This window comes from Gastrolobium bilobum, unplaced genomic scaffold (genome assembly GCF_033153095.1).
Source record: "Gastrolobium bilobum isolate Gb01-03AN ecotype WA unplaced genomic scaffold, APGP_CSIRO_Gbil_v1 utg168, whole genome shotgun sequence".
In the NCBI taxonomy this organism is placed as follows: domain Eukaryota; kingdom Viridiplantae; phylum Streptophyta; class Magnoliopsida; order Fabales; family Fabaceae; genus Gastrolobium; species Gastrolobium bilobum.
This window is the reverse complement of record NW_026897363.1, coordinates 21,075-46,563: the sequence shown is the minus strand read 5'-3', so window position 1 is coordinate 46,563 and position 25,489 is coordinate 21,075. Positions and strand designations below refer to the sequence as shown.

The 25,489-nt window shown below is 31.4% G+C and overlaps 2 protein-coding genes across 3 annotated transcripts; both read left to right on the top strand.

Moving 5' to 3' along the window:
* Positions 1 to 7,266: 7,266 nt before the first annotated feature.
* On the top strand, positions 7,267 to 9,188 carry LOC133306306 (oxoglutarate-dependent flavonoid 7-O-demethylase 1-like). The gene is made up of 4 exons (XM_061506611.1): positions 7,267 to 7,521; positions 7,747 to 7,988; positions 8,097 to 8,421; positions 8,904 to 9,188. Exons 1-4 carry the CDS (start codon positions 7,267 to 7,269, stop codon positions 9,186 to 9,188), a joined length of 1,107 nt encoding a protein of 368 aa, XP_061362595.1.
* Positions 9,189 to 13,197: 4,009 nt separating this feature from the next.
* Positions 13,198 to 24,821, top strand: LOC133306293 (ADP-ribosylation factor GTPase-activating protein AGD12-like). Of its 2 annotated transcripts, XM_061506591.1 has the most exons (9): positions 13,198 to 13,314; positions 14,067 to 14,159; positions 15,348 to 15,429; positions 16,034 to 16,109; positions 18,165 to 18,328; positions 18,706 to 18,832; positions 19,407 to 19,523; positions 19,653 to 19,748; positions 24,374 to 24,821. In XM_061506591.1, exons 2-9 carry the CDS (start codon positions 14,114 to 14,116, stop codon positions 24,653 to 24,655), a joined length of 990 nt encoding a protein of 329 aa, XP_061362575.1. In that variant the 5' UTR covers positions 13,198 to 13,314; positions 14,067 to 14,113; the 3' UTR covers positions 24,656 to 24,821. The 2 variants fall into 2 exon arrangements, with proteins under 2 accessions (XP_061362575.1, XP_061362576.1); XM_061506592.1 differs by lacking the exons at positions 13,198 to 13,314; positions 14,067 to 14,159 and having other exon boundaries at positions 15,326 to 15,429; positions 18,706 to 18,865.
* The last annotated feature ends 668 nt before the right edge of the window (positions 24,822 to 25,489 follow it).

The following is a 25,489-nucleotide window of genomic DNA, read 5'->3' as shown; positions in this document are numbered from 1 at the left end:
GAAAGAACAAATCGATAAAAAGAAATTTTTTCTGGGTAATCATTTGTCATAAGCATTTATTTTTACAGAACGTGGAAAAGAATTAAAAAATTAAACTGAATTAAACGCTTATGACATAATTCTTTAAAAAAATCCGTTTATGAACTAAACTAGTTTAAAAACCAAATTACTTTTAAAAACCACTTCAAAAATCGAAGTAACTTAAAAAGCAAGTTCGTAAACCAAATTATTTTTTTATTTCCTTTTTCTCTTCTTTTATTTTCTTTCTCTTTTTTTTCTCAATTTTTCTTATTTATTTAGTAGCTTCTTTTATTTTTATTTTTATTTTTATTTCTTGAATTTTTTCTTTTTTCTTTTCAAAATTGGTTCGACACAAACTGATTCTGAACAAACCGAACCATTTTCAAAATAAACTAATTGTTTTCAAACTAAACTGATTTGGGATAAAAAAAATTTGATTCTTTGAACCGAATTAGTTTAAACCAGTTCGGTTTAGTTCTTCATAAAAATTAGTTCAATTGGACGTATGCACACCACTATATTTATATGTTTATACGTAATTTTAATACAATTGGTAATGGTGGTGTATAACATAAAATTTCTATATATATTTTCACTACTAGAAAAGTCAACTTTTTCGACGAAAAAATTCCGTCGAAAATGAAGTTTTCGACGGAATACAAGCCGTCAAATTTTTCGACTGAAGTTATTTCCGTCCAAAATTATCGACGGAAAATCAATGGTATTCGTCGAAAATTGTTATGATGGTTTTCGACGGAAAACAGATTCCGTCGAAAATTTTGGACAGAAAATCAATGAATTTCCGTCGAAAATCTTCCATGGAAAATCAATAGAATTCCGTCGAAAATTGATGTAATGGTTTTCGTCAGAAAATAGATTATGTCAAAAGCTTTCGACAAAAAATCAATGAATTTTGTCGAAAATTGTTGTAATGGTTTTCGACGAAAAATGTGTTCCGTCAAAAAATTATATAATTTTTTTTTAAAAAATTTAAATATTTTTTTAATTTCTTTCTACAAAATTATTATCAATTTTACGTACCACACCTGATAAAAAAATATAATCAAAGTAAACAACATATCAATATCAAATCTCTTTATTCAATACATTAAATGCACAAAAGTCCATATCATGTATTATGCTAAGTATTACCAATACAAAAAATAAAAAGGATTCACATCGGGTCCGTGATATCAACTACAAAAACAAACTATCCAGACATAGCTGGCTCTAACAAATCAAAATAAAAAGAATTCGTAAAAGAAAAAGAAAAGAAGAAGAAGAATCCTGATTTCCAGTGTGAGTCTCCAAGAATTCTCTCCAGCTAAAGATTGTTGTTTCTTGGTGTCTGAGTCTCTATTTATAGAATTGTGCCTTGCTTAGAAATCTTGATCAAATCCTCATTGTATATCTTGGTTCAATCTCTTCTGATTCAAATCTTGATCATATCTCTTGATTTCAATCTCCTCCAAATCTTCTAATCATATCTTTGACCAAATCCTTCAAATCTTCCTCTTTTTAATTTAATGGAAAATTTTCCTTAAAAATATTTAAAGGAAGATTTGATAAAATCTTCAATGATTCAGAAATCCAAAGCAACTTTATCTCTTTATTGAGATGAAATTACTGCAAAATATCAAAAATCTTATGAGAATATTATTAAGAATAAAATAATAATTTAATTATAATTCTCATAACTTTTAATTACTTTTAATTCAATTTCATACTCATATTGGCCCTTAAAACATAGTAAATTGGAGACTCATCAAATACAAAATAGATTGTTAACATAAAATATATGTAAAAGAATTCTAGTTTACTCGAAAAAAAGTTTTTAAATTATTACTCTTATTACAAAGGAATTACACATTCTAATTATAATATATTGTAAACTAATTATTGTATATAGATTTGTATCATGATCCACGCCTAATGATCCAAGATGTTTTATGGGGTTTTTTTCACAATGTAGGGGAACCTCTTCTCATGCACTGGCCTTGCTCCAAGCTAAAGGCAGAATGCACTCTATCATGTAATGGACCATATACACTACCACGAGGAAGACATAAACTACATCTACATTGGTCCCGTTAATAAGGTGATTGTATTATCATTAACATATTACTTTTATAGCATTTTATTTATCAGTGCCTTTAAAACTCACATTATTAAGTAAATACAAAAACAATTATACAAGATGCCATACTTAGAAAACAAAGCAAATTCTCCATTGTGAAGAAATATATCATATGTATGAAGGAATATATCATTGTGAAGATATATGTATGAAGAAATATTAGACAACCAGCATTTCCATTATTGAAACGTGTGCTCTTTTTGTATTGTATGGTAGGATCTGATGCTACAAGCATGTTGAGTGGCTAATACTAAAAAAATCTATATTGAACCATGTACGCTTATGTGTGAAAAGGATTTTCTTTCAAAGGATGTAATGAATTATATCATATGTTGGTTGTTGGTTTGGGATGAAAGTATTCGTAACATGTATGTTTAAGGTTGATGAGTAATTGATTTATGTAGCAAAGTATCCATGAATGAATTGAAAGGTGAGTAGATGATAGCAAGGATTAGATTGATAAGTATATGTGATGAACCTAGTCAAGTGGCAAGTGTGGGTTTTGAAATTGGGGAATTGTTATGCTCCAAAAACATGGAGAAATCAGACCTATATATATTTGTGATCCATTAATCAGGTACCATGAATTTGTCATTCTTTGATTAAGGACCACTTTTGCAGTCAAAATTTACTTAGAAACATTTTTCGGAAATCATGATGTTGATAAATCTGTAATAGTTTTTAAAAAATTCATTTCGGGAGTTGTAGAACTCCAATTGGGGCATATTTTATATCAACGTAAAGCCCCACACATCCCCTACAACATATTAAAATTTCAGGGCAATTGGGTTAGAACCTTATTTTATATGAATTTATGAATACAAACTTCTAGAACTGGAAAATGAAGAACAGTTCCGGATTTGACAAACTGTTTGACTATTTATTGATGAATTAATGTTATATCCGCTCCAATATATATAATCTTATCAGGGGTTTACTATGATGTGATTTTATTAATCAGGCACTTCCCTCACCATGGCCAGTTCCAAATTGGAAGATGATGCTCCTAATAAAAAAGATGGTCAGAGATAGAGAAAAGGACCTACGAGGGTTCAAGTCAATGAGAGCCTTGATAGGGAGGAATATTTCAAGTTCACCTACTTAAAATTATTATCCATGTGTATTAAGAAGAGACTTATGATCTTAAGTCTGCAAAACTTATCACTCTTAGGTTGTAGTACAATATATATTTATTGTACACCGCTCGATAGTTGTGTAAGCCATTTTTAATACTTAGCATAATACATGATATGGACTTCTGTGCATTTAATGTATTGAATAAAGAGCACTAGCAATGATATGGACTTTTGTGCATTTAATGTATTGAATAAAGAGCACTAGTAATGCTTTGTTATCACAGAGTACTAGCAATGATTTGTTGTCACAAAGCTAGTTGAGTTCATCGAATGATCAACATGTTATACCTACCCATCTGACACTCAGATTGTCACTAGCAATTTCTTTTTCTTTTTCAAAAAATTTCGACGCAATTCTTTTTCCGTCGAAAACTCCACAAACTATATTTTTTTTTTTTTTTTTTTTTTTCAAAAAATTTCGACGAAATTCTTTTTCTTTCGAAGATTTACGAAGGAAAAAAAATTCTGTCGAAAACTCCACAAAATATAATTTTTTTTCTTTTATTTTTTTTCAAAATTTTTCGACGGAATTCTTTTTCCGTCGAAGATCTTCGACGGAATCAACATTTCGTCAAACAATTCACAAAATATAATTTATTTTTCTTTTATTTTTTTTCAAAAATTTTCGACGGAATTCTTTTTCCGTCGAAAACTCCACAAAATATAATTTCTTTTCTTTTATTTTTTTCAAAAAATTTCGACGGAATTTCTATTCCGTCAAAAACTCTACAAAATAAAATTTCTTTTACTTTTAGTATTTTCAAAAAAATTTGACGGAATTCTTTTTTCGTCGAAGATTTTCGACGGAAAAATAATTCCGTCGAAAATTCCGCAAAATATAATTCTTTTTTTTTTTTCAAAAAATTTGGACGGAATAAGAATTCCGTCGAAAAATCCACAAAATATAATTTCTTTTTCTTTTATTTTTTTCAAAAATTTTCGACGGAATCAAAATTCCGTCTAAAACTCCACAAAATATAATTTCTTTTTCTTTTATTTTCTTTCAAAAAATTTGGACAGAATTCTTTTTCTGTCGAAGATCTTCGACGGAATCGAAATTTCGTCGAAAACTCCACAAAATATAATTTCTTTTTCTTTTATTTTTTTTCAAAAAAATTCGACAGAATTCTTTTTCCGTTGAAGATCTTCGACGGAAAAAGAATTTCGTCGAAAACTCCACAAAATATAATATAATTTTATTTTTATTTTTTTCAAAAATTTTCGACGGAATAGAAATTCCCTCGAAAACTCCACAAAATATAATTTCTTTTTCTTTAATTTTTTTCAAAAATTTTCAACGGAATTCTTTTTCCGTCGAAGATCTTCGACGCTTTCAAAATTCCGTAGAAAAATTTGTACGGAATTCATTTTCCGTCGAAATTTTTTTACGAAATCTATTTTCCGTCGAAATTTTCGACAAAAATCAAATTCCGTTAAAAATTCCGACAATAATTTCAACGGAATTTTTTTCGCCGAAAATAAAAACATTTCTATTAGTGTTTACAATGCTCAAGAAATAAATTTTCCTTGAAAAACATATTTTTAAAAATGTAAAATAAACTAATAGCTTATGTGAAGAACATTTAAAGATTCAATTGCTTGAATCCAAGATGAAAACATAAAATCATTTTGTTCATTATCATAGTCCGGATTTGGAAGTGCAGAATTGTCAACAGACCGGTAATTTTGTCAATAGGGGTGAACGTGACTGTAAACAACAAAACATGCTATTTTTCTAGATTGAGAGTCGAATCTTATTATTTGTAAACAAAATAAATAAATAAATAATTTTTTTGATGTAAGAACATAATAAAATCAAATTTCTCCTCTAACAAAGGATTGGGGTCACATATCTATTAAATAAAAATTTTATAATTATAGATATTTGATTTAACAAATTGCATAATGGATGGGTATATGGTAACTTATTAATCCTTAAACTTTAAGGAATGTCTTAAGTAAACATTCCTTCCATTGAAAGTGTTGTTAACTTATTATTGGTGAGTTAATTCTGACTATCCATTTATATTAATTTTAAACCTTTCGATTTATTTATTATTAAGAATTTTCTCAATTTCAAAATATATTAAATGTAAAAGTATATGTTATTCATTATAATCCATGAAGATATCTTTTCTCATATATCTCCTTAATATTTCCACCATTTTCTCTCACTTTCAAGAAATATGTCAAAACCCAAATAAGAAAAAACCATTACAACTCAACCCTTTGCTCTTCCCAATAACACAACACAACACAAGTCACTCATTTTTTTTCTTCCACTTGTCTTTCTAACCTTGACACCCTTAGCTTGCATGTATTCTTAATTAGCCAATTTATTCAACCTGTTATACTACACTTTTGATTCTCAGCTTATTGATAATCGTACGTACCAAATCAAGCTCAATATTTCTATAGCCACTTTAGATAAGGTTATTTATAGCTACCTCAAAATTTATGTCGTTTTGATTAACAAAGGGTGTTTATGTAATTTTAGGTGAATTAATGAAGGGTGTTTAAAAAGAAACTTTTTAGATTTATACAAAGTACGTCAGGTCATACTTTGTGTAAATCATTTAAAATGAGAGAACTTGTATCCTTTTAAATAATATATATCTGTTTAAATAATAGGGAAAAGTTCACCAATGCTCTTGTGGTTTACTTCAGAATCACTTATGCCCCTGTGGTTTGTAAAAGAGTATGTTTTTTATCACATATACTCCTGTGGTTTCTTATTTTTTACAAAGCACAGGAACATATGTAATAGGAAAAAAATTACAAGAGCATAAATAATTTTGAAACAAACCACAGAAACATAAATGATTTTGAAACAAAATGAGCATTGAATAATAATATACGGTGGAGTTGAAGTGACGCCTTGTAAGAGGTGATTTCACTTTGTTTGTTGGTTTCCTCGGAAAACCCGTTTTAAAGCTGCTGCTCTTTGTTTTGCTCATCACAAAGTCAATAGTAACGCCATTTTTCAACCACTCTCTTCAAAATTTTACTCAATATCAGGGAATTTTTTTGGAAGTGCTCATTAAACACCTTGATATAACCTTGATATAAGTATATCCCCGTCTTTTATTCATCTTAAATGTAACATACAAAGATATTAAATGCTTAAAAAATCAAATAGTAAAAAAGTATAAGTTCTTAAAGAGGTGTTTGGTATGCGGGATTTTGAGAGATTCTCGAGAAACTAAATTTTTTTAAATTTTAAATTTTCAGATATTATTATAAACTGAATGCAAAAATTATATTTTTGAAAATCGAGATTTCCGGACAAATAAAAATTTCTCCTGTATCAAAAGCCCCCTAATATTATTATGTTCTTGTTTTAAGAAATGAAGAAGGCATATGATAATTTATTAAGTTAATACTATCACTCTTACCTTATTATAACATTTCTCTATTACTTTTTGATGAATCCTCTTATTAATTTTCTTAATTATTAAAAAATAAAATATTATATTTTTAAATTCACAAGAAGAAAGTATTGATTTTCATTTTCCTAATCTTCCTAATGCTCATATAAATATATATATATTCTTCTAACAAAATTGTTATACATTTTTGTACTTAGAATGATAAATAAGTCTTAAATGAATACGTAATAATATTTCTTTAAGTAATTTGAGAAACTACTAGGAAATTTACGAAGAGGATATATAAGGTAATTGATTTCAGATTATAGTATATTATTTTTCATTTATGTTAGATTAATTTTTTTTTTTTACCTATATTTTATTTCGTCATTAAGTAGGTGTTTTTAATGAATACTATTTTAAATTCAAACTGAATTTAATAGACTGAGAAAATAAAATCATTGTCTTAAATAAGAAAGAGAAAAGAGTGAGCTGTCAACTTGTCACATTCATGAACGAAACGTCTATTTGACAAATAGCATTAGTGTTATATATATATGTGTGTGTGTGTGATTGTTAAGAGTGGCTTAGAATTAGAAGAACAATGGCATCTCCTGAAGCTGCAAGATCTGAGAGCTCCCAAACAGTGGTGAGTATTCAAGAGCTTGCAAAAAAATCCATAACCTCACTTCCCCAATTTTCCTATATGGTTCGAGACAATGACGAACGTGGTGCCATAAATGAAACCCTTTCTCCTGAAATTCCAACTATTGACTTTGAAAAATTGATTCATGGAGACTCTACACAACTTGAACAAGAGAAATTGCACTCAGCTTGCAGAGATTGGGGTTTCTTCCAGGTTTTATATATATAACACTAGATTTTTTTTTTTTTTTTTTTGTTGAAAAGTTTTATGACACTTGCTAGTTATTAATTCTATATATTTTTCTTACCATCTAATTTCCCCCATATATCTTTTTTAGAAACTATTACATTCAATTCAACCATAATTTTTATGTATAATATTAATGGACCTTGTTTTTCTGAATTTACAAACTATATATATGTATATATATGCATGCAGCTGGTGAACCATGGAATGAGTCCACTAGTAATGAAAAAGGTTAAAGATGAGATAGAAGAATTCTTCAGGCTTCCCTCAGAAGAATTGATGAAGTACAAACACAGGCCAGGTGAAGTTGAAGGCTATGGAGCTGTAATCAGATCAAATAAAAAGCTTGATTGGGGTGATAAATTATATATGATAACCAACCCTGTTCATAGGCGAAGACCACATCTCTTTCCAGAGTTTCCTTCATCACTCAGGTTTATACACATAATAATTAAATCATGCATGTTACACATATATATATATATACCACAAGACATGCATATAAATATAATATTTTTATATGTGTTAATTATTCTATTCAGGACTATCCTTGAATCATACATAATTGAAATGCAAAATCTGGCCATAACACTTGTGGGGTATCTGGGAAAGGCCATGATGATAGAAAAGAGAGAGATGGAAGAGATGTTTGAGGATGGGCAGCAAGCTATAAGAATGACATACTATCCTCCATGTCCACAACCTGAGCTTGTTATGGGGATAAGTGCTCATTCAGATGCATGTGGATTCACCATCCTTAACCAACTGAATGGAGTGGATGCCCTTCAGATTAAGAAAGATGGGATTTGGATTCCAGTTCATGTCATGCCAGATGCTCTTCTTGTCAACATCGGGGATGTTCTAGAGGTTTGTAACGCCATCATCATTTCTTGTATTTTCCATAAAAAAAAATTTATTATTTAAAAGGGCGAATTGGAGCAGTGGTAAAACTTTTTTCATGACTCAAAGGTCATGGGTTCGAATCCAGAAAATAACATCTTTACAATTATGCAAAGGTAAGACTGCGTACAAAAGATTCCCTCCACCCCACACGTTTAATGGGGTGAAATAACATATGTTTTGATATATATTTATTGATTTTTTATTCTTTTTCTTTCTCTCTCTTTCTTATTTTGTGAAGAGAAATATATATCAAAACACGTCCTTTCATTTAAAATGATAAACTTTTTTTTTTCATTTTTTAATTTGAGGACGAGTACTTGAAACAACAATAAGATTGTTTCTTGGATATGCAGATGATTATTAAAAAAAAAATATTCCAAAAAATAATGAAACTTTAATTTAAGTGTTTTTTTTTCGAAAGGTGATGGATGTTCTTGAATATGCAGATGATGAGCAATGGAATATACAAAAGTGTTGATCATAGGGCAGTGGTGAGTTCAGACAAGGAAAGGTTATCACTGGGAATGTTCTTTAATCCAAAGTATGAAGCTGAGATTGGACCTGCAGTGAATCTCATAAGCCCTGAAAATCCTGCACTATACAAAAGGATCGGATTGGAGAAATATCTAAGTGATTACTTCTCTCGTAATATGATTGATGGAAAGTCCTACTTAGAGAATATGAAGATCACAAATGAAAATCCTGTCAACGCTACTCTTAAGCACCAGTAATCACTTATGTATAAATAAGTTGCAGTCTACAACTGCAATATTTCTGTTTAATTAGCAGCTATATATATATAAAGTAATTGGATCTTCTATCTTATGTTAGGGGAGAGAGACCATCCAAATCTAGCTAAATGGCATAATTGTTTCGTTTACTTTATTTGATTTTTATTATCGATCTATGAAGTGCAAACAATAATTCAATTAGCTATTCTAAGCAGACTACATAAAGGAAAATCTAAGATGTCAATACAAATATACTTTTTTTTTTTGTAAATTGTTTGTCCAAAGAAATTATAAATAATCTAATTTAGGCATATTCTATTATTTAATTTTTAGTCTTAAAATATTAGAAAAAGATATATTTTTTTTTTAAATATATGAATTATAGACTTTTATAATTTACAAATATATTGACAAGCTTAAAATGTATATAAGTTTTTCTTTCTTTTTTGAGTTTTCTCAAGTATCTCCCGGCCAAAAGTTGACGACTAATTCTTTTTCGAGGCGTAGAAATTTTTTAGGTTTTGTATAGAAGTCTTTTTAAAGATGAATAAAGTTGGATTTCTCATATTCATTTTTCAGTTTTACCTTTAATAATTTAAATTTGTATTTACAAATTTTACCCTTTATCGTAAGAATTTATCCCAACAACAAATTATTTTATCCCCTTTTAAAATTTTGAGAATAATTTTATATAATCACCAAATTTTAACTTTATTTTTCTAAACTTTAACCTAGAAATAACTTTTAACTAAAGTAAAAGATGCTTCTGTAAATAAAGATTTTTTTATTATTGCACTTTAGTCCATTATAATTCAATTTTTTTTGAAAAAAATATCAAAACAATTCAACACTGAAAAGAATTATCAAAATAATGTAATTAATTCCGCATTGCAAGGGTACATATTTAGTGCACCACTAGGATTAGCCTAGTGGTGTTAGATGTGTGTAATGTGTATTAGGTTGCAAGTTCGATTCCTGTAATATTCAAAAAAAAAGTACAAATTTAATCACGATCAGACAGTTTAAACATGGTCAATTTTTATCCAAGGGATTGAGATAATTTATTATGTTGACCGGTTGCGTATGAAATTGATGCGTGACTGCTTCTGCGACGCTTAAACCGTGGCAAAATAATTATAACTAATTAAAAGTATGTCACTTAGCAACAACTTATTCGATCAATACCTAAACACAAACAAACTCCATGCATGATTTACTTGCACATTCTCCTAATGCGTACTTTACTGCATTATTTTGATAATTCTTTTTAATTTTGAATTATTTATATATATATTTTTTTAAACAATAATTAAATGGTGAGAAAGCTTATTTATTGTCCCATTATAAATAATTGTCTTTAATCTCAGGAATTGATGGCATATAACATCTCAAGTTACCACGATGATAGAAATGAAAGATATAAAAAGTTTTAGAGGTTTGCTTTTCTCCTTTTATAGGACAATTGTTAAATTTTCGGCTGACACAAAAAAATGGATCCATTATTTTACAAAAAAATAAGCATAATTTATTATGTTAGTGCAGTAAAAAAAATTACTTTCGTGCAGGATAAGAAAAAGTTTACCTAGTTTATATATATGGGTTCTGGATCACTATATTGATAGGGCTTACATGAACCCAATTTTTTGGGCTTTACCTTAACAAAACGGTTATTCGTTTATATAAGATAATATCTTTTAGATTATATTCATAATTCTACAATTGCAGCAATAATTATTCAGCTATAATTAGTAATTACTTTGTACGAATCCAATTTAATTGTATTATCATTCTAGTTTTCTATTGATTTAAGCGTAGAGTTTCGATATATACACACTTATTATCTTACCATAACACCACCATTAACTACAGTAAAAAAATACCATATAAGTAAATCAGCGTTATTCAGGTATGAACAATATGCAAGCTATGATGGGATTCAAAAAATTTCGCGTCATGATATCTTATTTGATATACATAATATAATTCAACTTAGTATGATATTGGTTATTTTCTATTAGTTTTTTATATATTTTTAGACAAAGTCAATAAATGATTGTAAGAATGTTTATTCCGTTGACTTTTTTTGAATTTTTAAAATTTCATTTTACTAAATTCAAACAAATACTCATTGTACGCCATCTGCCAGCAATAATTATAATGGATATTCAAAGTAGGAAATAATTGTGACAATATTAAGTGCCGCCACAATTATATGTTCGCATATCATAAGGCATTTCACATTTTGACTATGACATGATTAGCCTTTCATGGCTGGGAATGAGATAATAATGGAATAACTGCTACAACCAACTTCGTTTCATTTTCATTTTCACAAAACCAAGAGAACTAAAATTCTAAAAGGAATTGTATTAAAAAAAAAAAATTCTAAAAGGAAGAAATGGACAATAACACCCCATGGGTGCAGCTCAGTTGGTAATTTGGCGCTGAGTTAGTGGGGTTGGATATGTGTTCGATTCCTGCTGAATGCATTCTTGTGGAGGGGGCTGAACCTTTAGCCATCACTGTTCCCCCGCACTCCGGATTAGTCCCATAGCCGGCTCAAAGAGTCGAAGCTCGTGGAGATACCGGAGGGAGCCAACTCGTCTCAGAGAGATAATTAGGGTTGGGTAACTCCAAAAAAAAGAAATGGACAATAACTCTATCGTTTTATTCACTAGCGGAAAAGATTATTTTGGTATTCAATTTACTATGAATATCAACAAGTTATTAACGCTTTTATATTTAACAAACTTTTTTTTTTGGCAAACTATTTAACAAGCTTTTAACTATTTATCATTAAATCAACAAACAACGGATATTGAACCATTCACTCAATGAATAAAATTATCATACCACCAAGCATGTTGATCATTGTTTCAGCTTAATCGGTGTTTTCAAGTTTAAATGTTAGATATGAAACTGTAAACTTGACAAGGAGAATTTTATCATTCTTGTAAGAGTTTTATTAATGTTATCTAACATAATGTAAGTGTTGTTTCTAACTCTCACATCAAAAGGGAGAGAGAAAGTGGAATGATGAAAGAGGAAAAAAAAAACATGTGGATCCCTACTCTTTAATGTGTGTGTAGGAAAGTGAAATTATATTATGTTAAATGATAAACATAAAACCCTTCTTGTAAACTATCCTGATGGCTTTAATGTTTCTACGATAAAAACAGATAAATTATGTGGTGAGGTGTAATGCAGTGCAATTAGATCCATTTTTTGAATTTTTTTTTGGAGGAGGGTTTGTTATCCAGATTATTATTATATAAATCTAAATTTAAAATAATTTATGGTTGACTTGGTTGAATAAATCAAATAAAGCACCTAGGCTCTGTTTAAAAAAAATCAATTGGTAACTCTACGATTACTACTTTTATTATTTGTCATATATTTGGAAGAAAATATAAAATACAAAATTCAGAAAAAGAAAGAAATAGAACAAAAACTTGCGATATTGTATATGCAAATAAAAATCGAGCGGATCTTTTATTTTGGGTTGAAAGATTAAAAATTATAATATTGGAATAAATTTAATTATAAAAATACCTTGATTTTCTCTTCAAAATGACATTATTTTGACCTCAATGCAGATAACTTACTTACATTCACTATAGAAAAAATGAACCCTTAAATTATATGTAAACTTAAGATTATTCAATAATCAATTAATATAAAAATAATTTAAATGTTAAATTTAAAAATTAATTTAGAACAATATTTTTATTTTAATCGAAGGAAAAATCAGCTTAATTTATAAAAAATGTCAACAACTCTAAAATAATCAGCTTATACTTATAATCAAGTATATAAGAAAATATTTTTCAATAAAAGTCATTTTCCAGGGCAAACGAATAATTTGCGGATTATTAAAATTTTAATAATAATTAACAAAATCCTATCTCTATTATTATTACTAGAAATCAATCCTTTTCAAACATTGACTAATATAATTAATTAAAATCAAATAAATTGGAAGGTTTGTTTGTTTCAACTTTCAACGATCATGCCACCCAATTCTGACAGACAAAATCATATCGCCACCTTCGTCATGTCTTTTTCTCTCTCCCATTTGAGTTTCTGCGGATTTCAAACTCTTCCATTTCAATTCCTTCATTCAACGGTAATTTCATTATCCTCTCTTTTTCTCTGTAATCCACCTTCACAATTCTTAATTTCTATTTGTTTCATTCATTTATTTATTTTTTGGGTTCCTTTTCTGATCGTTGATTTCTTAAGGAGAAGGTTCGGTTGTTGCGAACGTTAGTCCTTGATTTCTTTTTTTTTTTCTCTCGTCAATGGAATTTTGATTAATATCCAGAAATCCAATATTTTCTGTCAGTTTTTGAAGCATATGCATTCTTATCCAATTCGTTATTATTTGGTTGCTGAGAAAAAAATTGTGGAACATTTTGGGGTTTGCATCGTTTGGAAAATGAAAATGGAGGGTGCCTATTATTTATTTTAATTTATTGGTTATGAATGAATAATGTTTCTGCTTCTGGAGCTACCAACTAGCTACGAGGACATTGTATGTAAATGCATGTATATGTCTTGTGCTGCTATAAAAAAGTTTAATAAGTAACAAATACGACATAGCAATTTTGATGTCTGCTAATGATACCAAAAGCTGACTATTTGTTTTGTAATTATCACTTTTAATGTTTGATCTATCTATCTCCCCCCTAGAGATTAGAATAATCTGCAATAGAATCATTGTATTGATCATATTAATTATTTAAATGTTCTTTTTTTTTTTAATATTTTTCGGGGTCAGTAACTGAGGATTATTGTAGTGGAAAAGTCTCACTGTTACAGGTTTTCATGGATTTTTTTTGTAAGTGTTTAACCAAATATTTCTTTCTTCCTTTCCAGGTAGTTTAGTAGCTGGGCTGCTATTATTTATTGGAGTTGCAGCTTGGATGGCAATGAATAATAAAAGATTGGAATTTGCGAGGCCTGCCTCGAGTATGCCATGATACCTAATGTTATACTTCCTCTATTTCATAAGGCAATTGATCCTTTCATGTTATTTATGATCTTAATTATTCATGGTCAAATTCACGGTTATCTTTTTTCATTCCCTATTCCCATATTTTTTCTCTCATCATTCATCACTGTTGATTTGACCATGAATATCTAAGATTGTCTCGCATGATATGGTCATGTTAAATAACATATGATAGGATCCATTCCCATTTGATAATATTTGTCGTTTAAACATGGTGTACAGGAAATCAAAAGTAATTAATTAACCTCCAATAGAGCAAAAAATTATTATATTTTAACTGATTTATTCTTATTAAAATTTGATTTAAATTATCATATGTATTTGTGATTTGATTAATTGTCCACTATTATGCACTCTCTTTTCATTGAAGGTCATTGGTAATCTAAAATGACAAATAGTTTGAAATAAAGTAGAACTTAAAACGATATTGTGAAGGAAAGGGAGTAATATTGGAAAAAGCTCATCGATACTATAAGGGTGTATTCATCCAATTTTCGTGGGTTAAGATTAAGGTGCACTTTTAATTAAATCAAGTGTGAACACACCTTACTCACTTTAGGTACAAGATCCGTTTAGAATGAGCCATATTCATTTAATGTAGTGCTGACAACTGAGTGAATAATATAGTTGCCTCAAAACAACTTCCCTCTAGCTCTACTAAGTTGGGAATGGTTGATCCTAATGGGGTATTGCAAGCAGATGTGAGAATAGGTTATGCGGCCCTTGAAGAACATACTAATGGGCTATAGCTTGGCATGCTTTAGGCTTGGATTGGCTGGTTTAATAAACAACTTATTATATATCTTGGGTTCATCGACCACTAATCCCAACTAGTTTGGGATAAAGATGATATTATGTTGATGTTGATGTATATAGCTTGAAAGTCAAGGCCTAGGCCATTGGCTTGTTGGCTTTTTCAAAAGCTTCAATGCAAAGTAGGCATTTTGATAAGCTTTCAGGTTAGGCGAGGCTAAGAAAAAGGTCTATGTCTGGTAATAGGTCAGGCTCAGACTTTATATTCGAAAACAAGCCTAACCCACTTAAGGCAAAGCTAGTCTTGCTTCTTTCCATGTCTAATTGTGAAATGCAAAGCTATTTTCACTTATTTTTCTGGAGAAGTTGAATGATTGGCAGGTCTTTTACAGGTAAAAGAAGATTGAAGGATTTATTGATTCAAAAAGATAATCGCTTTTGTGCTGATTGTGGTGCTTCAGATCCTAAATGGGCGTAAGTGTGTGAACACTTTTTACACATGATTTTTTTGTGGTTTATGGTCATGGTCATTGTAAAGAACCTTGGGATACACCACCCCAAAAGCTAGCTCAAAGGGTGGGAGTGCCCAAAGCCTTATAAACTCCACATTAGTTGCACATACAACCAATGTGGGACTATATATCTCAACACGTCCCCTCACACGAGAGCCCATTGGCTTGAAGAGTGGATGATGCAACAGACCCATTCTACCTGTGCTAAGAAATTCCACAAGAGAAAGTGGGGGGCGGCGAGGATCGAACCCGAGACTCGAGGCTCTGATACCATGTAAAGAACCTTGGGATACACCACCCCAAAAGCTAGCTCAAAGGGTGTGAGTGTCCAAAACCTTATAAACTCCACATTAGTTGCACATATAACCAATGTAGGACTATATATCTCAACAGTCATTATAATACTCAAAACTGAGGTTTGAGTGTTGAGTATTTTTTGTGAAGGGTTTATGAGACATCCTTTTAGTTAAGCTGTAGGAAACTAGCTACATGAATTGTTATATAATGAAGAATGTAGAATGCATATTACCTTAACTGTGAATTCATTTTTCGAACTGCTGCTTCAGGTCTGCTAACATTGGAGTTTTTGTATGCTTAAAATGTTGTGGTGTGCACAGAAGTCTTGGTACTCATATATCAAAGGTAACCGTTCTTGATCCACTTTAGGAAAGAAGAATTTCTTTTTACTAATGAAGCGCATTTATGCCGAGTTCCTTCTCCATTTATCTCAAACTAATTGAAAGGCTAATAACTTATATATATGACTAGTTATTTTTTTTATAACTTGTGTTTGGAATGGGTTCAAATTGATTTGATGAGAAAAGAATCAATCACTCTTATATGGCTGTACTCATGAAATAAGTCTGATGAATTTTGTTTTGTATTTGGGTGCATTTCTTTTCATTTTTACTCACTTATGCATGCTTGCAGGACATGTTGTGATATCTTGTGAAACTCAGGCAAGAGAAACACTAAAATTAGTGATATATGAGATTAGAAGTGAAAACTTTAAAAACAAGGGTTTCTTTTCAGTGTACTATTTAATTAATTATCCTCTAGTGCATCTGTAATCACTAACCATTTTCCTGAAATTTTCTTAGTTGTCAAAGCATGTTGTATTTCAATTTGAGATTCCAAAGGCATTTTCTGACGTGAAAAGAATTGCAGTTACTTGTGTTATATGAATAAGACAAGTAGGAATGGAAATCAATGTCTTATAGATAAACTCAAATTATCAAAAGGAAGATATCTCTCCTCATGTCTATTCTCTTAAAAATTTTAAACATTTTGGTGTAGGTCTTAACTCACCATGTCTAATTTTTTAAGGCCTGTATATCTATTTTCTGTATTATGAACTGTGAATTTTCAATTTAGTTTTGATCTTCTGCCACCAGACTGTGCTATTTGAGTTTCTCTGCCACCGAGCAATTTTTTTTCTTGGTCTTTATTGTACGAAAAAGGGAAAGCTAGTGCTATAAACCTCCTACTATGCACATGTTCAAGGAAGGGCCTATAGTAGGCAGCCTTACCACTTGAAAGAAGAGTGAATATTATTGCTATTGTGAAGAACACATAAAAAGGTTACAATATATAGAGACTAATGAGCTTAAAGGAATAAACCTAAATCCTAAAAAGATAAGGAATCCTAGGAAGATAAGGAAACAAATAATTACAGATAATTAAGATATCAATTAGAGATTATTCCAATATTTAAAACATTACCTTGCATTTTCAAGAGGCTAATTACATGAATTGAACTAGTGACCTCTGGTCACATGGCGACAACACTAATTGTTGTGTCAACGTTCCCTTCAGCTCTAATTAGCTCACGATATCTGTTGTTCCTCAATTAGTGTTGTTGCTATGTCACCCGGAGGTCATAGGTTTGATCCGTGTAGTCAGCCTCTTGCAAATGCAAGATAAGGCTGCCTGCTATAGCCCTTCCTTGGACCTTAGCTTTATAGCACCATGTCTTTATAGTACAAAACAAAACATATGCATATTTTTTATGTGATTGAAAACAAAGATATATCAAAAACTAGGTCATTTTAATGCCTTGCATGTGTCAACTTTTATATCAGATACAGGGTAAAAGTTATTTTATATCTCAAAGCAGTTAGAACTACACAACTGCTAGACACAGGTTCTAGCTGTTATGAGTGAAAAGTGTGAAAGGCATCTCTAGAACACTCAGTTAAGAAGTTAACTTGCTATAATGATGACAGAAGTCATTGAAGTGGAATTTTTATGAATGTATGATGAACATTTTCAGACATGTCAATTGGAGCTTAGTTTCAGCTTGTGGCTTTGATTTTGTGGTTGAAGCTGATTTTGGCTCAAGTTAGCATGACTAGCCCAAGGCATTATAGGCTGTTAATTTTTTGTGTTGAGAGTGCATTTTTAAAGTATATTAAATTGAAATTGTCCATGAAATAAAGCCAAATCAATCTTTACAAATGATTGACGGTTATGATCATTCTACTTGCTGTATTCACAGCACCTCCCAATTTTTCACTATGGCCTATTAGGAAACTGAGACGAGGTGCAAGAAGCCTTTTTTTAGATCATAGTACATCCCCTACTTTGTTTTCAATGAGTTGGGTCTGTCAAGTTAATAATGGTATAGATGCTAAACTTATCTATTTGTGTTTGTCTTGTCATGCATTAACACCTCGACACATTATTGTTTACTTTCAGATTTTGTCCGTGACTTTGGATGAATGGTCAGGTGATGAAATAGACTCAATGATTGAAGTTGGAGGAAATTCTTCCGCTAATTCAATTTATGAGGCTTATATTCCGGAAGGATATACAAAACCTGGGCCAGATGCCAGTCACGAGCACCGTGCAAAATTCATCCGGTTAGACATGTTTTCATGTACACTTTGCACTGCACATCTACCGTCCTTTGCATCATTGGCTTATTTTAAAAATCTATTGTTTTTCTGGTCATCATGAAGTAGGTAAAGTTGTAGGCTACCTTGAATGATATTGATATGAATTTCTGTCCTCTCACCCCAATTTTCTTTCCTCTTCTCATGTTTTTTTACCATTTGCTGAGTCATTTATTTTCTTCAGTTTCTGCCACTCTTTTAAATCACAGTCCATTGTCCTTGGCTGAGCATTGATTAATCAGCATGATCTCAGGACATTGTTTATGGTAGCATCATCAATGGTACAAATCTGGTCAATGCTCAAGTTAAGAGTGGCATTTTAATTGTGACAATTTTTACTGCAGGTCAAAGTATGAACGTCAAGAATTTTTAAAACCTAGTTTGCGCATTGTGTCAGGAAAAAGCACTCTTCAATCAAGTTTTTCGAAAAGGATTATGGATAGTTTTCGAAGTACTAGTAGTTCACATATGGTAATTATATTTTACATTTTAGTTCCTTTGATTGTAGAAGATGTATTAGTTTGTTGACCATAAGTTGAGTTAGCATATCAATGTGAACTAGATTTCCACCGAGTTAAATTGTTGTTGTGCCCAGAAGAAAGTCTTGTAATCACGATAATTTTATATAGACGAGGCTTGCTGCATGCATCCAACTTTACTACTTTGGTAGTCTTAGAGTAGTGCATGATTGTATGCGTACACGTGTTCTGTTGATGACTCAGCACTGAGCCAATCCTGTTAGACTGTTACAACTGTCTCAAACTGTTGTAACAGCTAACAAATTCATTTAGTTGTCATATGCAGTTAACTGTTATCCAACTATAAATATATATACTGCTGAGTAAATCAATAAATTAATTCAGTTTTGACTCCAACAAATGATTAAGAGGAATTTCATTTTCTCTCTCTGCACTTTCTCTCACCTTTGCTCTCTTTTTCTCACACTTTATGGCAAAGTTCTGATTCCATTAGGTAGCCATGGAAATGAAATTATTTTCATGAGTGGTTTCCTTGGATGTTTGACTGATATTGATGATGAAAACAGGAAGGAATGGTAGAATTTATTGGAATGTTGAAGGTGAAAGTAATTAAAGGCACAGATTTAGCTATCAGAGATATGAGGTCCAGTGATCCGTATGTCATCTTGAAACTTGGAAAACAGGTTGGTTGTTCTCATTTCTAGCATATATATGCTTTGGAAACTATTGCTCTTTATCTTTTATTTTTAGCTGAAGAATAATATATGATGATAATTTCCTTTCTGAATTGACTTGGGTGCTATTGCCTTCAGACTGTACAGACCAGTGTAATAAAAAGTAATTTGAATCCAGTCTGGAATGAGGAGCTTATGCTGTCTGTTCCTCAGCAATTTGGAGCATTGAATTTGGTAAGGTTGAATTTTATCTTGTCTAGTTAAAAACCGGAAACGGATTCTCTGTATATCCTGTTATAAACATCCTAATCACTAAAGAATATTGGGTTCCCCTTTCCTAATTCGTCAATAATGTCTGACTCCTTTTGCATTGTAAAACCAGATCTATATATGGGCTTCCAAAAAAGTGCTTTTTATGTCTTGCTTATTTTAGAAGTGCTTTTTACTAAAGCAAACACTAATTAGATTTTTTTTAAAAAAATTTGTTTTTGAAAAAAATATTTGGCTTTTGACTTCTGTTTTTTTTTTAGAAGCTAAATTTTTTTTTTTTTGAAACTTAAACAGACATTTTTATAGAAGTGTTTTTTTTTCCTTTAAAAAAACAGCTTTTGGAGGAAAAAAAGCCCATCCAAACGGGCTCTTATATCCCTCAACCAAACCCTATTCAAGGCTTGCTTCTCTATTACATCCTTGCTCACCATTGAAAATTAGATAATGTTCTTCACCACCCATCTCTTATGGGACTATAGTTTGTAATTGGTTCCAAGGGCTTTGTAGAAAGGAAACATGAATTTTTGGTAAAGATTGGAACAAGAGAAATAAACAGTAAGATGTCCATATCCATGTCTTGATGTTCCTCATTTAAAACTTTCCTGAATCAGTTGGTTTATTGCCTACTATAAAGGATATAAGTAGATAATTTCCTCACCATTGATTCTCCACCTATTGATATGAATTTTCTCCCATGCCAACTCTAGCTATCTACAGTCTAGTGACCTATTTTTCTATTACACCACAGAATTTAATGTCTTACACTGATCAACGTGATGTAAGGGAAAGAGGAAAAACGGTTCAATATTGCCATCTTTTGGATTTAGCTTAAAAAAAGGGTTGTATACATATTAATATTGATCAAAGGACATATACCCTTAGAATTGTAGTCCCCTACATCACTTTTCAAGTGCCCCTCACGTTACATATGCGGGGAAGTTATCACGGTTTAGTGTATGGTTATTTTAACATGCCTATGTTCTTGTTCTTTTCTGTTGTCTATCTCTTTGCTAATGTAGCTCTGACCTATTAATGAGTTTAAGATAGAAGAAGAGTTGGAGGCACATCTAGATGTAGTTCTTCAAGTCATATTACTTTTCTTAATCTTCATAACCCGAACATATAGTAATAATGGGATTTAGGTAGGAAAGAGGAAAAGAGAGAACAGAGTCTCTTAATAATATAATGTAGATAGATATGGTGTTTTATGATGATTATGATACAAAATACTAACCCAGTAACCTAATAGTCTCTTATTTATTCTAATGATTAAATACTAGTCTAGTATTATTGGTATAAACCTAAGCCCACTTGTAAAATAAGACTGCTAATCCTAATTAATTAAGGAAACATAATGAAATCATTAGTCTTATTGTCTTAGTGGTAATGAAATTACATGAAAAAATGCATAAGATTGCTTCCTCAATTAGATAAATAATTGATTCCTCAATATGATAATTGATTGCACTAGCCTACGATTTGATGTTAGTGAACACCTTTTTTCAAAAAAGGGAGTCACACCTGATCACTTATCATAGTGGCCATAATCGTAGTCAGATTGATTTCTTCCTGGCTAGAAGAGAAGATAGAACTTCTTGTGTCGAATGTAAGGTCTACCCTGGAGAGTGTGTTGCTACGCAACATAAGCTGGTAGTCTTGGATGTTCGGTTCAACAAAGTACGTACAATGAAGAAGAGGGCTCAGAATCCAAGGATAAGGTGGTGGAAGCTTAAGGAGGGAAAAGAGAGAGAGTTCAATGATAGAATGTTGCACGAAGGACCTTGGGAGTTTGATGGAGGAGTAAATGCAATATGGAATGAGATGGTTAAGTGTATTCAAAATTTGGGACGGAGGGTGTTGGGAGAAAGCAAAGGAAATGGATTTCATACAAAGGAAACATGGTGGTGGAATGGAGAGGTGCAAGAGGCAATTAAACATAAGAAGGAGTGCTTTAGATCTTTGCATAAAAGTCCCAGTGAAGAGAACCTGCAAAAGTTTAGATTGGCGAGAAAAAATGCAAAGAAAGCAGTGCGAGAAGCGAGAGGCAAGGTTTTCGACGAGTTGTATAAAAATCTTGGGAGCAAGGATGGTGAAAGAGGTATTTATAAACTTGCAAGGATAAGGGATAAGAAAAGTAAAGACCTCACTCAAGTTAGATGCATCAAGGATGAAAATCAAAAACTTCTGGTGAGAGATGAAGATGTAAATGAAAGATGGTTGAAATACTTCAACAAGCTGTTTAATGGGGATGGAGATACAAGCGAGGTGGACTTAGAGGACGCGTATGATGATATGAATAGAAGATTTGTACGCAGAATTAATACACATGAAGTTAAGGAGGCTTAAAAGAGGATGAAGACTAATAAAGCCTTGGGGCCTGATGGTGTCCCTATTGAAGTGTGGAGAGGCCTGGGGGATGTGGCAATAAAATGGTTGACCAATCTTTTTAATAAGATTCTCCAGACGAATAAGATGCCTGATGTATGGAGGAAAAGTATGATTGTGCCTATCTACAAAAACAAGGGAGATATACAAAATTGTTCAAACTATAGAGGCATTAAGCTAATGAGTCATACTATGAAGTTGTGGGAGAGGGTTATTGAACATCGCTTGAGGAGAGATACCAAGGTTTCTGTAAATCAATTTGGATTTATGCCAGGAAGATGTACCATGGAAGCCATTTTCTTGATGCGACAACTAATGGAAAGATACCGAGAAAAGAAGAAGGACTTGCATATGGTGTTCATAGACCTTGAGAAAGCATACGATAGGGTTCCAAGGAAAGTTTTATGGTGGATCCTGGAGAAGAAAAAGGTTCCATTAAAGTATGTAAAGGCAATCAAGGATATGTATGATGGGGCTACTACATGTGTAAAAGCTTGTAACGGATCATCAAGTTATTTTCCTATCACGGTAGGTGTACACCAAGGGTCGGCTCTAAGTCCTTACCTCTTTGCCTTAGTTATGGATGAACTAACAAAAGATATTCAAGAGGAAGTGCCATGGTGTATGCTTTTTGCAGACGATATTGTGCTTATTGATGAGAGCAAGGAGGGTGTTAATAGAAAACTTGAATTGTGGAGAAGCACATTGGAATCCAGAGGATTCACATTAAGTCGAAGCAAGACTGAGTATCTGAAGTGTGAGTTTTCTCTGGTACAAGATGAGGACCAAGAACCTGTGCATCTAAATGGTCAAGAGGTACCCAAAAAAAATGCTTTTAAATACTTGGGCTCCATTTTACAAAACGGTGGAGAGATTGATGAGGATGTAAATCACAGAATCAGAGCAGGGTGGATGAAATGGCGTAGTGCATCTGCATTTTTGTGTGACCGCAAAATTCCCCTGAAGTTAAAAGGAAAATTCTATAAAACGGCAGTACGACCGACAATGCTATATGGAGCGGAATGCTGGCCAGCACATAGGCAACATGAGCATAAGATAGGATTAGCAGAGATGAGGATGTTAAGGTGGATGTGTGGTTACACAAGGATGGATAAGATAAGAAATGAAGATATTCGACGAAAGGTCGGAGTAGTACCGGTAGCCGAGAAGATGAGAGAACATAGATTGAGGTGGTTTGGGCACGTGATAAGAAGACCCATGGATGCTCCTATAAGAACAGAAGTTTGTTACCAAAAGCTAAACACAAAAAGAGGCAGAGGTAGGCCGAAGCTTACTTGGGGGAAAGTAGTAAAACAAGATTTAATGGAGTGGGATATAGATTGGCGGACAGTATGTCTTAGAAAGGAATGGAGAAAAGCTATAAGTATGGTGGAGGGTTAGACCCGCTGTTATTCCTATGTTCCAGATGGTCCCTTTTTAGTCTTTTTCCCCTTCATTTCCCCCACTTCTTCTTGTCCCTTTCTTTTTTACTTTTATTTATTTATATATACATATATTTTTATTTTATTTTATTTTATTTTATTATTTTATTTGTGTATTTTTATTTATTTATTAATTTATTTATTTTTTATTTTTTTTATTTTTTATTTTTTTATTTTTTACTTTTTTTTCAACCGTTTTGTATCTTTCATGTGGGTTCATCTACCACCGACCCCAATTAATTTGGGATAAAGGTGTTGTTGATGTTGATGTTGATATTACGAAGGTGTCCTGAGATATTCTAAAATACTCGGAGACACTCTAACTCAAGGTGGATGGACGCACCAATTTCTCTTTGAAGTTACAAATTAGATGTTCCAAATATGAGAAAAAACCAAGAAAACAACTAGCACGAAACTCCGAACTCCTAAAACACTTAGGACCTGACTTTCATGCTTCCTGCTTTGGTTCATTTTATCTATAGCTTGTATTGAATTGAAATCTTACCCTTATTATATATCTATAACTTGTGTTAAGTTTTCCTACATATCATATGGTTAGTTTGGAGCTAGGTTTCTGTTTATAGCCTCCAGCAATTTGGGGTTTCTTGTTTGGAGGTGGATATTTGGATCTTCGTGTATGATGCTTCTTGCTATGTGTGTTTGTTGTGTGCTTTTTTTTTTTGGTATATCAAAAGATACAAAATTGATTTCTTGTATAAGAAAATGGCGCTTGATCTTAACAGCTGCTACATTGAATTGCAGAAGGTATTTGATCACGACTTGTTTTCAGCTGATGATATAATGGGAGAAGCAGAGCTTGATCTTCAGCCACTGATTACATCTGCAATGGCATTTGGAGATGCTGGAATGTTTGACGATATGCAAATAGGAAAATGGCTGAAATCCCATGACAATGCACTTATAGATGATAGCACAGTCAATATCATTGATGGTAAGGTTAAACAAGAGATGTCAATCAAGCTACAGAACGTTGAATCTGGAGTATTAGACTTAGAACTCGAGTGGATACCTCTTGATCATTAGGTGTATTACTGTTATGAACCTATCCCTTCTCTTGAAGAAATATCTTTAATAATCTTCTACTTTTGGCCCATTATCCTATAACTAAACTTTCTGTGTCCTTTTCTCTAATTAATTTTTATAATTGAATTATTTGACCAAACTTGGTGAACTTTATCTGTAGAAAAGAATGAGTGAACATATAATTTTGCTCTATTTGATCACCACAGATTAATTGTGTGTGCGCATATGCCATTTTGCGTGTCTGTGTTTGAACCGGTGTATGCAGAAACATATGCTGTTAACGTTTTCTCAAAACTATGGGTCTGTTTAATTATGTTCTGGTTTTTTCTTCTTCTTAAAACTGTTTTATAGAATAGTTAAAAAAACATGTGGTTTTTTATTTATTTTTTTGTTTCGAAAGTTAAAAGTAAAAAAAAAAAAAAACTGAGACATGTTTTTTAAATTTGATTTTAAAAAAAAAAATTTGTTACAATTTTTAAAATATTTTTAACAAAATAGGCCTTATTAAATGAGTTTCTTTTTCTTCTAAAAACCAAAAAATTATTTTTAGAAACAGTATTCAAGTAGGCCTATATTTTTCTGTGCTTATATTTATATGTTTTCCTTAACATTGAATGTTAAACATTACTCTTACTCTTACTCAAGTGTTTTACTTCCATTTTTGTTTCCCTCAATTTTCTTTTATTAGACTATAGACGAAGTATTCTGAATTTGACCATTTCTTCTACATAAATCTTATGAATTGATGCTTTTCACTTGCTTCTACCCTTCAATAACGGAAGACATGGATGGATCTAGAATTGAAAGCAGCATTCTTGGATTGAATGGAGGAAC

Excerpts from the sequence above, each read along its gene's own strand:
- LOC133306306 (XM_061506611.1), top strand. The coding sequence starts at position 7,267 with ATGGCATCTCCTGAAGCTGCAAGATCTGAGAGCTCCCAAACAGTGGTG. Across the intron at positions 7,989-8,096 it reads GAGTTTCCTTCATCACTCAG|GACTATCCTTGAATCATACA; the intron begins GTTTATACACAT and ends TATTCTATTCAG. Across the intron at positions 8,422-8,903 it reads ACATCGGGGATGTTCTAGAG|ATGATGAGCAATGGAATATA; the intron begins GTTTGTAACGCC and ends TTGAATATGCAG.
- LOC133306293 (XM_061506592.1), top strand. The coding sequence starts at position 15,326 with ATGATTGGCAGGTCTTTTACAGGTAAAAGAAGATTGAAGGATTTATTG. Across the intron at positions 18,866-19,406 it reads ACATTTTAGTTCCTTTGATT|GAAGGAATGGTAGAATTTAT; the intron begins GTAGAAGATGTA and ends TGATGAAAACAG. Across the intron at positions 19,524-19,652 it reads TCTTGAAACTTGGAAAACAG|ACTGTACAGACCAGTGTAAT; the intron begins GTTGGTTGTTCT and ends TATTGCCTTCAG.